General features: G+C 45.8%; 1 protein-coding gene across 1 annotated transcript; it reads right to left on the bottom strand.

Moving 5' to 3' along the window:
• On the bottom strand, positions 1-14,656 carry COQ6 (coenzyme Q6, monooxygenase; the record flags this gene model as incomplete). The annotated part of the gene is made up of 12 exons (XM_080706983.1): positions 1-30; positions 2,441-2,607; positions 2,752-2,867; positions 2,944-3,146; positions 7,022-7,129; positions 7,573-7,635; positions 7,712-7,819; positions 8,769-8,899; positions 10,013-10,136; positions 10,426-10,484; positions 12,771-12,905; positions 14,491-14,656. The coding sequence occupies 12 exons, from the start codon at positions 14,654-14,656 to the stop codon at positions 1-3; spliced, it is 1,410 nt and encodes a 469-aa protein (XP_080563109.1).
• Positions 14,657-14,837: the final 181 nt, after the last annotated feature.

The raw sequence follows: 14,837 nt of genomic DNA, 5'->3' as shown, positions 1-14,837 counted from the left end.
TCACTTGCTGGCAAAGGCCATAATCTGTTCCTGGAGAAAAATCACACAATGAGTGATACTCCTTTTTTTCTTTTCTTTCTTTCTTTTTTTTTTTTTTTGTAGTACTAGGGATGGAACCCAGGGGCATTCTATCTCCATACTACAACCCCTATTTTTTATTCTTTTAAAGAGGGTCTTTTTGGACTGGGGAAATCAAACCCAGGGCGGTACACTTGCTAGGCAAGCGCTTTGCCACTGAGCTACATCCCAACCCTTTATTCTTTATTTTGAAATTGGGTCTCACTGAGTTGCAAAGAGCCTCACTAAGTAGCTGAGGCTGCCCCTGAATTGCAATCCTCCTGTCTCTGCCTCCCGAATGCTGGGATTACAAGTGTGTGCCACCACAACTGGCTTGAGTGATACTCTTGATATTGTAAAGTGGGAGGGTGGGGGAAAAATACTTAAAAATGAAATTCCAAGATGGGATTAAAGCAAAAACTTATCAAAAGTCTCATACAGATACTCTTCCTAAGAGTCTTGGCTTTATTTCAGCTTAAATGAAAAATAAAATAGAGCTGGGGGTAGAAATCTTTTTTTGGAGTGGTGGTAGTAGGGATTGAACCCAGAGGCATTCTGCCTCTAAGCCACACCCAACCCCCCCCCCCTTTTTTTGTGGTACCGAGGATTGAACCCAGGAGCATTCTACCTCTGAGCTAAATCCCCAGGCCTATTTTTTATTCTTTTTTTTGAAACAGGGTCTCAGAAGTTGTAGATGGCCTATGTCGCTGAGGCTGGCTGCAAACCTGTGATCCTCCTGTCTTAGTTACAGGAGTTCAAACACCACCACACCTGGATAATGTGCATCTTTATTTGTGTGTGTGTGTGTGTGTGTGTTACTAGGAATTGAACCCAGGAGCATTCTACCTCCATCAACACCCCCAGCCCTATTTTTTAAATTCTTTTTATTTTGAAACAGGATTTAAGTTTTGGAAAGCCTCACTAAGTAGCTCAGGCTGGCCACTAATCTATGATCCTCCTGTCTCAGCCTCCCAAGTACTGGGATTACAAGCATGGCCACCATGCCTGGCATGTATTCTTATTTTACTGTGGTACTTGAGGTTGAATTTAGGGCTTTCTACCTGTAAACTACACCCTCAGCCTAGTTTACTTTTAGAGTTTCACTCGGTTGATAAGAGTCTCACTACTTCCTGAGATTGTCCTTGAACCTGTGGTCTTAGCCACCCTACTACTGGGATTACAATTATGCACCACCACACCTGGCTTTAAATGTATCTTTTTGTGTGTGTGGTACTGGGGATGGAACCCAGGGGCTCTCCTACCTCAGGGCTATACTCCCAGACCTATTTTTATACTTTATTTGGAAACAGGGTCTCACTAAGTTGCTGAGAGCCTAAGTAGCTGAGGCTGGCTTTGAACCTGTGCGATCCTCCTGTCTCAGCCTCCCAAACGCTGGGATTACAAGCGTGCACCACCACACCTAGCTAAATGTATATTTAAATGGAAGTATTTGAGGGAAGAAGCTGGCCAGGCAGTAAAAAAGAATCTTAGACATCTTTTTTTTTTTCTTTTTAAGTGCTAGGGATTGAATTCATAGGCATTCTGTCTCTGAGTTACACCTCAGCCCTACTTTTTATTTACTTTTGAAACGGGCTCACTAAGTTGCAGAGGGCCTCACTAAGTATCTGCTCTTATTTTTTGTACTGTAGATTGAACCTAGGGGTGTTGTACTGCAAAGCTACACTGCTAGCCCTTTTTAAAAAAATTTTATTATGAAAAAATAAAAAACAGCCGCCAACCTGTGACCCTCTGGTCTCGGCCTCCCAAGTATTAGGATTACGAGGGTGTGGCACCACACCCTGGCTCCAATAAATAAATATTTATTTATTTTGTGGTACTGGGGATTGATCCTGAGGGCATTCCACCTCCACGCCACACCCCCAGTCCTATTTTTTTTTTTTTGAAACAGGATCTTGCTAGGTTGTCCTTGAACTTGTCATCCTCCTGTCTCAGCCTCCCAATAACTAGGATTACAGGTGTGTGCCACCACATTCTGCTAAGCCCAGCAACTCTTATTCACCAGTGGGGGAGGTAGACAGATAAAGGTAATAATAATGTAGCTAAGAAAAGTAATTCAAAGAAATGTAGAGTTGTTAGCTGGGTATGGTGGCACATGATTGTAATCCCAGTACTTGGGAGGCTGAGACAGGAGGATTGCAGGTTTGTGGGCAGCCTTAGCTATTTAGTGAGACCCTGTCTCTAAATAAGAAATAAAATAGGGCTGGGGGTATAGGTCAGAGGTAGAATGTGCCTGGTTCAATCCCTAGTACCACCAAAAAAAAAAAAAAAGGAAAGAAGGAAGGAAGACAAAAGAAAGAAATTTAGAGTTGTTTGCACCTCTTCCTCAGTGAAGAAGACCGTGGGAGCCGCAGGGGCCTCTTACTTTGAGGGGAGTCACGGCGTTAGTGGCCTGCAGGCCCCAGGTCCTGAGCAGCACGAGCGGAGTAGCTCTGGTGGAATACAGCCTTTTCAGGAGGTCTGTAGCGGCCAGAAGAGCAGTGTTGTGACGCTGTCTGTCTGTCTCATAGCCTGTGAGATGGTGCATGGAACCTGGAGGAAAAAGAATAGGCTTAATTCTAATCTAATAAAGAAGTTTCTTCCCTCCCAGCAAACCAGACACACAGGATGCCACCCATCTTGCTCCTGAGGGCCGTGGGGGCTCTCATCTCTAGCTCTATGACCTCTCAATCTCACCCAAGTCTTGCCCATTGAAGGCTGCAGTACTGAGATGACGGACCAGGCTGGAGATATCCCCAAAGCCCATGTTGACTCCTTGTCCTGCGAGTGGGTGGACTCTGTGGGCGGCGTCCCTGAGAATAAAGCAGCTTTCAGGTGTGGCCTCAGCAGCAGTGAGAAAGGGGTGGCCCTGCTCCGTGACTGCCTTACCCAATGAGTGCCACCCGGGGCCGGACGTACTCAGCAGCATGCCCCAGCCCCAGAGGGAAGAGCACTCTGCTTTTGGCATCCACCCTCGCTACACTTGGGGGTAGCTGACGAGCCGCGGCCTTAGTGGGCTTCAGAAGGGCGACAGCGTATTGCAACATGGTGCCAGCTGAGTCGATGAAGTCCGTGTGGTTAGCATCACTCCACTGATCAGCACCAGCCACAAAACAGAAGGGAAATTTGATCAGTGACTACCAGGGAATTAAATATTTAACAAGAGCAGGGCACGGTGGCGCACGCTTGTAATCCTAGTACTAAGGAGGCTGAGACAGGAGGATCGCAGGTTCTCAGCCAGCCTCAGCTACTTAGTGAGACCCTGTTTCAAAATAAAGAATAAAAAAATTGGGCTGGGGATATAGCTCAGGGGTACAATGTCCCTGGGTTCAATCCCCAGAAACACACACACACACACACACACACACACACACACCCCTCTCAAATATTTATCAAGGAGCCAGGCATAGTGGCACATGCACCTGGGAGGCTGAAATAAGAGGATCACAAGTTTGAGGCCAGCCTTAGCAACTTAGCAAGATCCTATTTCAAAATAAAAATTAAAAAGGACCGAGAATGTAATTCAGAGGTAGAATGCCTCTGGGTTTCAACCCCTAGTACCAATAAAAAATTAAATAAATAAATAAATAGGCTAGGAGCCGGGCGTGGTGGCGCATGCTTGTAATCCCAGCATTCCGGAGGCTGAGACTGGATGATCATGGTTTGCAGACAGCCTCAACTACTTAGTGAGGCCCTCTGCAACTTAGTGAGACTCTGTTTCAAATTAAAGAATAAAAAAATAGGGCAGAGGTTATAGCTCGGGAGGTCTGCCCTCTGCAACTTAGTGAGACTCTGTTTCAAATTAAAGAATAAAAAAATAGGGCAGAGGTTATAGTTTGGAGGTCAAATGCCCCTGGGTTCCATTCCCAGACCTACAAAAAAAAAAAAGTAATAAATAAATAAATAAATAAATAAATAAATAGGCTGGGAATGTAGCTCAGAGATAGAATAACTCTGGGTTTAATGTTCAGTACGCCAGGGAGACCTTCAGCAACTTAAACCCCGTTTCAAAATAAAAAACAAAAAGCCGGGCATGATGGTGCATGCTTGTAATCCTAGCATTTGGGAGGCTGAGACGAGAGGATTGCAGTTCGCAGACAGCCTTAGCTACTTAGTGAGGCCCTCCAAACTCAGTGAAACCCTATTCCAAAATGAAGAAAAAAGAATAAAAAATAGGGCAGGGGGTGTAGCCCCTGGGTTCCATCCCCAGTACCGAAAGCAATACAGATGATAGATAGATAGATAGATAGATAGATAGATAGATAGATGATAGATAGTAAGCTGGGCATGGTGGCTCACTCTTATAATCCCAGTACTTGGGAGGCTGAGGCAGGAGGATTGCAGGTTCTTGGCTAGTCTCAGCTACTTAGTGAGGCCCACCACAACTTAATGAGACCCTGTTTCAAAATAAAGAATAAAAAATAGGATTGGGGATGTAGCTTAGAGGCAGAATGTGCCTGGGTTCCAGCCTCACATACAAAAATAAATAAATAAATAAATAAATAAATAAATAAATAAATAAATAAAGCAAAGTAGGGCTATAGGGTATAGCTCAGAAGTAGAATGTCCTTGAGTTAAGTCCCTAGTGTTGAAAACAAAAAGTGTAAAAAACTAATAATTTCCCAGCACTCCCCGCCGCGTACAATGTCCTCGCCTCGACCGCACCAGGGTAACCAACACCTCGGGGCCTCCAGAAGACAGCAGCTCGCTCTGTAACAGCCCGCAGCCCTCCTCTGTGTGTCTCCCCTCTACGCTCCCACAGCTTCCGACGCATTCCTCCACACCTGAGCTGTCTACTGTGTGTCTTTCTCCCCCACTTGACTACGCGCTTCCTGAAAAGCAGGGACTGTCTGCTCTATCTCCAGAGCCTGCTACACAGAAGGCACTCAGAATGTTGAATGGGTTTCGTACTATGAAGGTGCTAGGTCTGTGCCAGGGATATCTACTAAGGACCCAGAGAGGGCCGGCATTTACCACTCATCTGGGAATCCACTTTACTTGTTCAGACCTTGACTCTGTTTCGACTGCAGAGCAGTGGTATCCATATCCTTCAGGGCGAACTCCTCAGTGAGGAAGTGGAACCTGGCTAAGAACATGGGCCCTGAGGACAAGGCTGACTGCCGAACCCAGCTCTGCACTAGCTTAGCAGAGTTCCTAATCTCTCTAAATGAAGATAATACTAGTACCTACCCTCAAAGACTTACTCAGTTAAATAAGCAGGCATAAAACTATCTTGTACCTGGAACATAGTAAGCATTCAATAAATGATACCAATTATTACCACTGATGAATTTACGTAAATGTGTAATATAAGCTCCAGAAATCTGGTGTCCATGTTACCTAGAGGATAGTGATTACCATTTGTTGAGTGCCTGCAATGAACTAGATGTGCTCCAAGCATTTTACATTTTACATACAGGGCTCCAAGCACTTTTTTTTTGTGTGGTACTAGGGGTGGAACCCAGAGGCTTTCTACCTCCAGGCTACACTCCCAAACCTATTTTATGCTTTATTTGGAAACAGGGTATCACTAAGTAGCTGAGGCTGGCTTCGAACCTGTGCGATCCTCCTGTCTCAGCCTCCCAAGCGCGGGGATTACAAGCGTGCACCACCATGCCCGGCTCAGCTCCAAGCACTTTACATACAGTGTCCAGTGTCTCAAGTCAGTTTTCTTTTTTGCCACTCGGGATTGAACCTAGAGGCATTCTACCTCTGGGCTATATCCCCAGGCCTATTTTATTTTTTAGTTTGAAATAGGGTCTCAGTTGCTGAGACTGGCTTCAAACCTGCGATCCTGCTGTCTTACTTAGTCTCTCATGTACTGGGATTGCAGGCATGTGCCACCATGCCTGGCTATGTTAGTTTTTATTTGTATTTCTTTATGGTGCTGGGGATTGAACCCTGGGCCTCAGACATGCAAGGACTGCACCACATTCCTGGCCCAATTCTCTCATTTTACTTTATTATTTTATTATTTTATACTGAAGATCCTTTATTTACTCTTTGTGGGTTCAATTCTCTCATTTTATTTATTTATTTATTTATTTATTTATTTATTTATTTATTTATTTATTTTTTGGTGGTACTGGGGTTCCTGGAAGCCCTTCTACGTCCGGGCTACACTCCCAGACCTATTTTATATTTCTTTTATTTGTAAACAGGGTCTCTTAAGCCAGTGAGGCTGGCTCCGAACCAGCATGATCCTCCTGTCTCTGCCTCCCAAGAGCGGGGATTACAAGCGTGCGCCCCCACACCCAGCCAATTCTCTCATTTTAAATGTCTTCATTCAACCCTGAAAGGCTGGGGACACTATTCGCATTTTTCAGAAGATCCCCTGCCCCCTCCGCACACCCAGTACTGAGGATTGAAGCCAGGGCACTGTACCACTGAGCTACATCCCCAGATCTTTTTTTTTTTTTCCCCGAAACTGAGTTTGGGGCTCAAATTCAGGGGCATTTTACCTCAGAGCTATACCTTCAGCCCTACTTATTTATTCATTTGTTTTTATCCTTTATTTAAAATCAAGGTCTCACTAAGTTGCAAAGGGCCTCACAAGGCTGGATGAAAACCTATGATCCTCCTGTCTCAGCCTCTCAAGTACTGGGATTACAAGTGTACACCACCATGCCTGGCTCTCAGGGATTACAGGTGTGTCCTATCACATCGGGCTCCAATGAGTCAGATTTCAAAGGTTCAAGTACTGGGGACTGAGTAGAACTGTTCAAAATTATCAAAGCATTCAATTCAAAAAAGGCAGTATTAAATACCACCCTGGCTGCTGTTTTAGTTAACATAACAGCAATGTGCACCCTCTGAAAATCCACTGTTCTGTATTTCCCTGTTTCTCCTCCTCTTCTGGTTAAGGCTTACAGTTACACAGGGGAGCTGCTTTGCTTTTCCCTTACTCAAAACCACCTTTCCTTCCCACCCCTGCTGCTCATCATCAGCCAGACAAACTGATACTCACAAAGGCAGAGTTAATGGCATCCACAAACTCCTCCTCATCCATGCTGACCAGCTCTGCTGCATGGTTGTGGGACGTGGACCAAACCAAGGAACTCAAGGTGTCTGAGAGCTGTGACAAGAAAAGAGAAAAAGCACCAGTACTAAGGCTTAACACCCTTCTGAACTTGGGGAGCCTCAAGCATAAAGGAAGACAAGAAGGAAAAACAATAGCCAGACGAGGAGGTGCACGCCTGTAGTCCCAGTACTTGGGAGGCTGAGACAGGAGGGTTACAGGTTCACAGCCAGCCTCATCTACTTAGTGAGAGCGCCAGCAACCTAGCAGCCTGTTTCAATATAAGAAACAAAACAGGACTGGGGATGTAGGTCAGGAGAAGACTAGCCCTGGGCTCAATCCCCAGTACCACAAAGAAGAAGAGGAAAAGGAAGATGAGGATGCTGCCGCCCCCACCAGCCTGGGCATATTCCTTTGAAATCCCAAAAAGGGGCTGAGAGAAACTGAAGCCACAAAGATGAAGGGATGCCTTTGAGCAGACTGGCCAGGGGACCTCTTACCGGGAGCAGAGCAATAGGTCCAGAGGGAAGAAATCTCTGCCAGGCTACGTTATTCTCTGTGGCCTGTAAGAGTGGGAGAGGCTCCTGTGAGTGCCTAGTGCCCATGAGTAGGCTCCCCAGTCAGCAGCCCAGCTCGTACCTCTGACAGATGCAGAGTAGCCACAACAGCGGACTGGTCATAGTTCCAGCTCACAGTTGGGATTCCAGCAGCCTGCCGTACTCCTGAGTTGTGACCGTCAGCGCCAATCTTTATAGAGACAAGAGCCCACTAAGTCTTTTTCTTTTCTTTTCTTTTTTTTTTCTTGCAGTACTGGGGGTGAAACCCAAGGGCATTCTATCTAGCCACACACACACATATATTTTTTTAAACAGAGTCTCACTAAGTTGCAGAGGGCCTCACTAAGCAGTCAAGGATGGCTGTGAACCTGCGATCCTCCTGTCTCAGCCTCCCAAGTGCTGGGATTACACTTGTGTCACCATGCCCGCTCCCACTAAATCTTATGACCTCTTCATAAATCCAGCTGCTCCGGAAGTTATCTCTTTCTCCTAAAGTTTCTTCTCGTCCCAACTGCATGGATGGCAAGCCCACCCATGGCAGGGAGCTTCCAATCAGGCTCCTCTCACTCAATGCCCCTTACAGGGAAGCCCTATAACATGACCCAGCCTCAGCCAGAGGAGCCAAAATGGACATCTGACCCAACAGGGCCCAGTCGTAGGTGAAGCTCAGCCAGATGCTCTTGATAACTGAACTAGAGAGAAAAGTTTCAGCACAGGGCAGGAACTGTGCTGACTTGTCCTGATATTAGGTTAGGGATGACTGCCACGTCACAGCGAAAGCTGGTGAGCTAGAAAAGCGGGAGGAAGCAGGAGGGGGGATGAGCTGCAAGATGGATCGCAATGGATCCCACAGAGGGAAAGAGCAGCCTTGGTGCCAAGCACTCTGGGTTCCTGCCCCTGGGAGGCCCTGCTTGATTACTATATTCATTTCATGACCTAAGACAGTCCATGAGATTGCTTCCTATAGAGAATTTCTAAGACCGCATTAACCTGGGCTGCCTGGAATGGGTACTGTTCATTATATCAACAAGCACCTTGCCTAGAGTTAATCCATAGCTTAGGTCTGCAACTAGAGCTCTAGATTCTGGGATAAGACACAGACATGCAAGACCCCTCGCAAAGTAAGAATCTTTAACTACCAACAATTTGGTCTGGAGGGTGCTGCCATCACCTAGGGTAATATGGACCCAAGGACTGGAGTCTGCCATGGAAAATGGACCTGGCCAGGTATAGCTAACAGCTTTGCTCCTGTAGAGAACCGTCACTCGATCTGAGAATGCGAGAAGAGAAAAAAAACCAAAGTATTAAAAAGGTGGGCCAAATGGCTAAAGATAAAGCTGTATATAAACCTAAAGCAAGGTCCCAGGAAAGCAATGTCTTTTCGTTTACTGCCAAACAAGATCTAAAAAATAACTCATTAAAAACAAAGTAGTTGGGTGTGGTGGTGCACGCTTGTAATCCCAGTACCTGGGAGGCTGAGACAGGAGGTTCACAGTTCACAGTCAGCCTAAGCTAGTGAGGTGCTTCGAAACTCAGTGAGACACTCTTTCAAAATAAAGAATAAAAAATAGGGATGGGGGTGTAGGTTGGAGGTAGAATGTCCCTGGGTTCCATCCCTGATACAGGCAAAAAAAAAAAAAAAAAAGTCCGGGTATGGTGGTACACGCATGTAATCCCAGCATTTGGGAGGTTGAGACAGGAGGATCACAGTTCTCAGACAGCCTCAGCTACTTTGCAACTCAGTGAGACCCTGCTTCAAAATAAAAAATAGCCGGGCGTGGTGGCGCACGCTTGTAATCCCCGCGCTTGGGAGGCGGAGACAGGAGGATCGCGCAGGTTCGAAGCCAGCTGCGCACGCTGGCTTAGGAGACCCTGTTTCCAAATAAAAATGTAAAAATAGGTCTGGGAGTGTAGCCCGGAGGTAGAAGGGCTTCCAGGAACCCTAGTACCACCAAAAAATAAAAAATAAAAATAAATAAATAAATAAATAATATGACTGGGGGTATAGCTCGGAGGTAGAATGCTCCAAAAAAAAAAAAAAAAAGGAAAAGAAGAACCCCCTAGCCAGGCGTGGTGGCGCACGCTTGTAATCCCCGCACTTGGGAGGCTGAGCCAGGAGGATTGCACAGGTTCGAATCCAGCCTCAGCTACTTAGTGAGACCCTGTTTCCAAATAAAGTATAAAATAGGTCTGGGAGTATAGCTCTCCAGTACCACCAAAAAAAAAAAAAAAAAAAAAAAAAAAAGAACCACCCCTGAGATAACCATCAAAGGATTTCTTTGCAGTGGACATTCAGTATCTGTAAGGAATGGTTTCTCCCATCAAGTCCTAAGGCAGTTCATTTCCCAGACAGTAAATGCAGGAGGGTGAGGTGGTGCCTCACCAGACACTGCCTCCAGCTGCTTAGTGAGAGCGTGCATGATGACGTCATTCTCCACTATATAGCCCATGTCGTCTAAATTATCCTTATCAAACATTATCAAGGCCTCTGAACAGGCATCCCACACCTGCAAACACAAAAAGAAAGGCTGCATTAAAACCAGGGGAAGAGAACATGACTCCTACCAGACACCGAGGACTGCTTTCCCAAGTGACAGAAGCAGGAACACAAGTTGTCAGCCTCTTGGGCAGGAGATACGAAGTGAAAAGACTCTTGGGAAGGCTCCCCCAGAACACTTCCTTACAGCAATGTGATTCCGCCCACGTTCACAGAAAACCTGGAGGACGGGGCCTCCAACACCTCAACAGAAGGCAGGACAAGACATCTGCTAAAAGTGGGAAAGGTGAAGGAGGCACCTGCATCCGCCGAAAGGCTCTGAATCTCATGCTGCAGACGTGGTCCCAGGCGCCAAAACCTACAAAAGAAAGGATCTGTCGAGCGTGGCGACCTCCCAGGGGCCTGGGCTCCCTTTTGTCACCCCATCATCCTAAGTAAGAGGTTGTTTTCAATGTTCTCCAGTAAGAAAAAATCCTCTCCACCTCTACCCCGTTTGCTACTCTGTTCCCTAGTTTTTAATTGTGCAGCAAAAAAAGGTCCCAAGGGTCAAATCACATTAAAGTGGGGAAATAAAAAAGGAAAATCAGCCAGGCGTGGTGGCACATACCTGAAATCTCAGTACTTGAGAGGGTGAGACAGGAGGACTGCAGATTTGAGGCCAGCCTCAGCAACTTAGTGAGACCCAGGTTCAAAATCAACAAAATAAAAAGGACTGGGAATGTAACTTGGTGGCAGAATGCCCCTGAGTTCAATTCCCAGTACAAAAAAGAAAAAGAAAATCAATTGGGTGTGGTGGCACACACTTGTAATCTCAGTACTTGGGAGGCTGAGACAGGAGGTCACAGGTTTGCAGCCAGCCTCAGCAATTTAGTGAGGCCCTCCACAACTTAGTGTGAGACCCTGTTTCAAAGTAAAAGAGTAAAATAGGACTGGGGTATGGCTCAGAGGTAGAATGCCTCTGGGTTTTATCTCTGGTACCACAAAGAAAAAAGAAAACTAAACTATATTGTTAATTTTCTTCATCATTTTCTTAAAGTTATAAAATACTCTAAAGTTTATTTGATTAACCCTTCAAGCACTAAACAAATTCATTCTCTTTTTGTTTTTATTTTTAGTACTAGGGATTAAACCTAGAAGTATTCTCCCGCCAGGCGTGGTGGCGCACGCTTGTAATCCCCACACTTGGGAGGCGGAGACAGGAGGATCGTGCAGGTTCGAAGCCAGCCAGGCTGGCTTAAGATACCCTGTTTCAAAAAATATATAAAATAGGTCTGGGAGTGTAGCCCAGAGGTAGAAGGGCTTCCAGGAACCCCAGTACCACCAAAAAAAAAAAAAAAAAAAAAGAAATATTCTCCTTCCAACCTATACCTCCTGCCATTTTACTTACTTTTTACTTTTGAAGCAGGGTCTTGCTAAGTTGCTGAGGCTGGCCTCAAACCTGCAATCCTCCTGTCTCAGACTCCCAAGTATTGGGATTATAGGTGTGTGCCACCATGCTTGGCCAGATTCATTATCTGCTGAAACATTTACTGACCACCTACTATGTGCCAGTTACAATTCTAGGTACCGAGCAGAAAATGGGAAACAAAAGTTCCTGCCATCTGCAGCTCACATTCTAACTAGAGAAACAGACACAAAAAAGCCCATAATGGCCAGGCATGGCAACATACAAGTGATCCCAGTACTTGGGGGGCTGAGACAGGAGGATTGCAAGTTGAAAGCCAGCCCCAGCAATTTGGTGAGGCCCTCAGTAACCTAGTAAGAGTCTGCTTCAAAAAATAAAAAAAAGAGATGGAGGTATAGCTTGGAGGTAGAATACCCCTGAGTTCAATCCCCAGTACCACACATACACACACACACACAAAAAAAAAAAAAAAAAAAGGAAAAAAAAGGAAAAATAATGAAATATCAGGTAGTAGTAAGTGTTCTGAAGAAAAATAAAATAGTATTATGGGCTACAGTGATAGAAGCATTTTTTTATTTTTATTTTTTTTATTTTTGTGGTACTAGGGATTGAACCCAGGGATTTTCTACCCTTGAGCAATATACTCCCAGCCCATTTTATTTTGAAACAGGGTCTAAGTTGCTGAGGTTGGCATCAACCTTGCAATCCTACTGTCTCAGTGTCCCAAGTACTGGGATTACAGATAATGTGTCATAATGCCCAACTTGATTGAAGAGTTTTAGATAAGAAGCTTTCAGTCAGGATGGACTGAGGGAGTAACATCTGTCAAAGACCTAAAAACAATTTGCTAACTGTTGTATTGCACACATTATCTACATCCCCAAAATCATTTAATATGCAGGCTCCCCAACTCTCTTGAGAACTCTGGGAATGGAGAGCAAAAATAAATATTCATAATTAGTTCAGACAGATTCAGTTCCACCACAAGGATCTAACATCACAAAAGAAGTCTACATGTTTCGGGCTCATGTCCGCAGGGTGTCTTCCCCAAGCCAGGAGGTCATACATTGACTACTTCAGGGGTCTTCATGGTGGGCTATGTCCTAGACTACAAGCCCACCTCCCACTGCCACGAACACAGTGAGTGCCTTCTCACAGATGCCCTGGTAGCTGCTTGAGGGGCCACAGGAGGGCAAGGAGGAAGGAGGCTTGGCCTGGGAGAGGCAATCTTCTACTCACTACTGAGAAGGGTTGCAGAGCCAGGAGAAAGTGAGCTGACTCTGTTGCTGTATGTTTCTGGCAATTTCTCCAGTGCTTTCTTTGGACCTGCTTCTATCAACAGGATTTTCTTGTCACGGAAGTGAATATCATGTCCTAAATAAAAAGAAAAACAAAGCATTTTTTTTTATCATTTTAGAAAAATCAAAGCCAAGTGTAGTGGTGCACACTTGTCATCCCAGCATTAGGGAGACTGAAACTGGAGGATCACAGTTCACCGACAGCCTCTGCAACTCAGTAAGACCCTGTTTCAAAATAAAGAATAATTAAAAAAAAAAAATAGGGCTGGGGGTGGAGCTTGGATGGGTCCTATCCCCAGTACTGCAATATATATATCAAGAATTATATATCAAGTAGGGTGACTATAGACAACAATGCATTATATATTTCAAAAAGCTAGGAAAAAAAGATTTTGAAAGTTTTTACCAGAAATGATAAATGGTTGAGGAGAAATATGTTACTAATTTAAACATTATAACATTATACAATGTATACATGGAACAAAACATCACATGGGCCAGAAGTGGCAGCCCACACCTGTAATCCCAGGGGGAACTGCAAGCTCAAGGCCAGCCTGGATAACTTAGTAAGACTCAGTCTCAACATATAAATAAAAAGGTCTGGAGATATACTTCAGTGGTAGAGTGCCCTGGGTTCAACCCCCAGTACTCCTCCTCCCAAAAAAGTTTATACATGAAATGTTCATAGTAGCAATATTTGTAATATGCCAACAGTGGAAAGACTCAAATGTCCATCAAATAATGTATAAATAAAACATGGCATATATGCACAATGAAATATTATTACTTAGCCCTCAAAGGGAATGGGGTAATGATACATGCTACAGCACAGATCAACCTTGAAACATTAAGCTGTAACTGTAGATTCCAGCTACATGTAACTGTACAGAAAAGGCAAATCTATAGAGACAGAAAGTAGGCAAGTGATAGCCTGGGGCTGAGGACATGGGGAGTGACTGCTAAGGGTTCCAAGTGCACCCCCCCCCCCCCGTGGCACTGAGGATTGAACTCAGGGGTGTGCTACCTCTCAGCTACATTTCCAGCCCTATTTTTAGTTTGAGATAAGGTCTCACTAGGTTGCTGAGGCTGGCTTTGAACCCACAATCCTCCTGTCTCTGCCTGCCAAGTACTGGGATAACAGGAGCGCACCAGCATGTCTGGCTTTCCAAGTTTCTTTTTAGGGTAATGAAAATGTCCTGAGCTGGGCATGGTGGTGGTGCACATTTGTAATACCAGTACTTGGGAGGCTGGGAAAGAAAACTGAAGGTTGAAGGACAGCCTCAGCTGCTGCTGCTGCTTTTGTGTGTGTGTGTGTGGGGGGGGGTGGTACGGGGAATTAAACCCAAGGGGGAATGGGGGTATTTTACCGCCGAGCTACACCCCCAGCCCGATATTTGAAACAAGGCCTCACTAGGTTGCTGAGAATCTGGATACAATGCTGAGGCTGCAGCCTCCCAAGTACTGGGGTCACTTTTGGTCCTACCGGACCCTAAAGCACAACCGCATTCTTGGAGGCCGTGGGGCTCCCCCCAATAAAGCAGAAAATGGACCGTGAGATCTAGAAAGCTCAGTTTCTGGGCCAAGAGCGCCGCGGTTGGGTGGGCCGCAACGCCCCTCCGCTGCCCGGCTCCACGCTGCTCTCTGCTTTGAGATGTGCTTACCCAAGGCACAAGCCATGGCAGCGCCCACCAGACCTCCGCCAGACACCACAACATCGTATACGGTGTCTGCCAAAGTGCCAGACCACCTCCGGCAGGAGAGCGGAAGGCTTCTCCGGGCAGCTGCGGGCCCAGCCCCGCTCCAGCTCACAGCTAGCCACGCCGCCATGCTGCTGACCTGCGTGCCTCGGGTAGTGCTTCCGGAGCAGAGTTCTCCAATCCGGGCCGCTTCCGCCTCGCCCTGCCAACCTGCGCGAAGGGAATAAACCAATCAGCTAACGATACTTGCCTCCTTGGGCGGGATGGAGGGAAGGATGCCTGAGACGCCAATGAGAGGCCAGAGCTAGAAA

Source organism: Muscardinus avellanarius, assembly GCF_963383645.1.
Source record: "Muscardinus avellanarius genome assembly, chromosome: 12".
Lineage (NCBI taxonomy): Eukaryota > Metazoa > Chordata > Mammalia > Rodentia > Gliridae > Muscardinus > Muscardinus avellanarius.
This window is presented reverse-complemented; position numbering and strand designations above follow the sequence as displayed.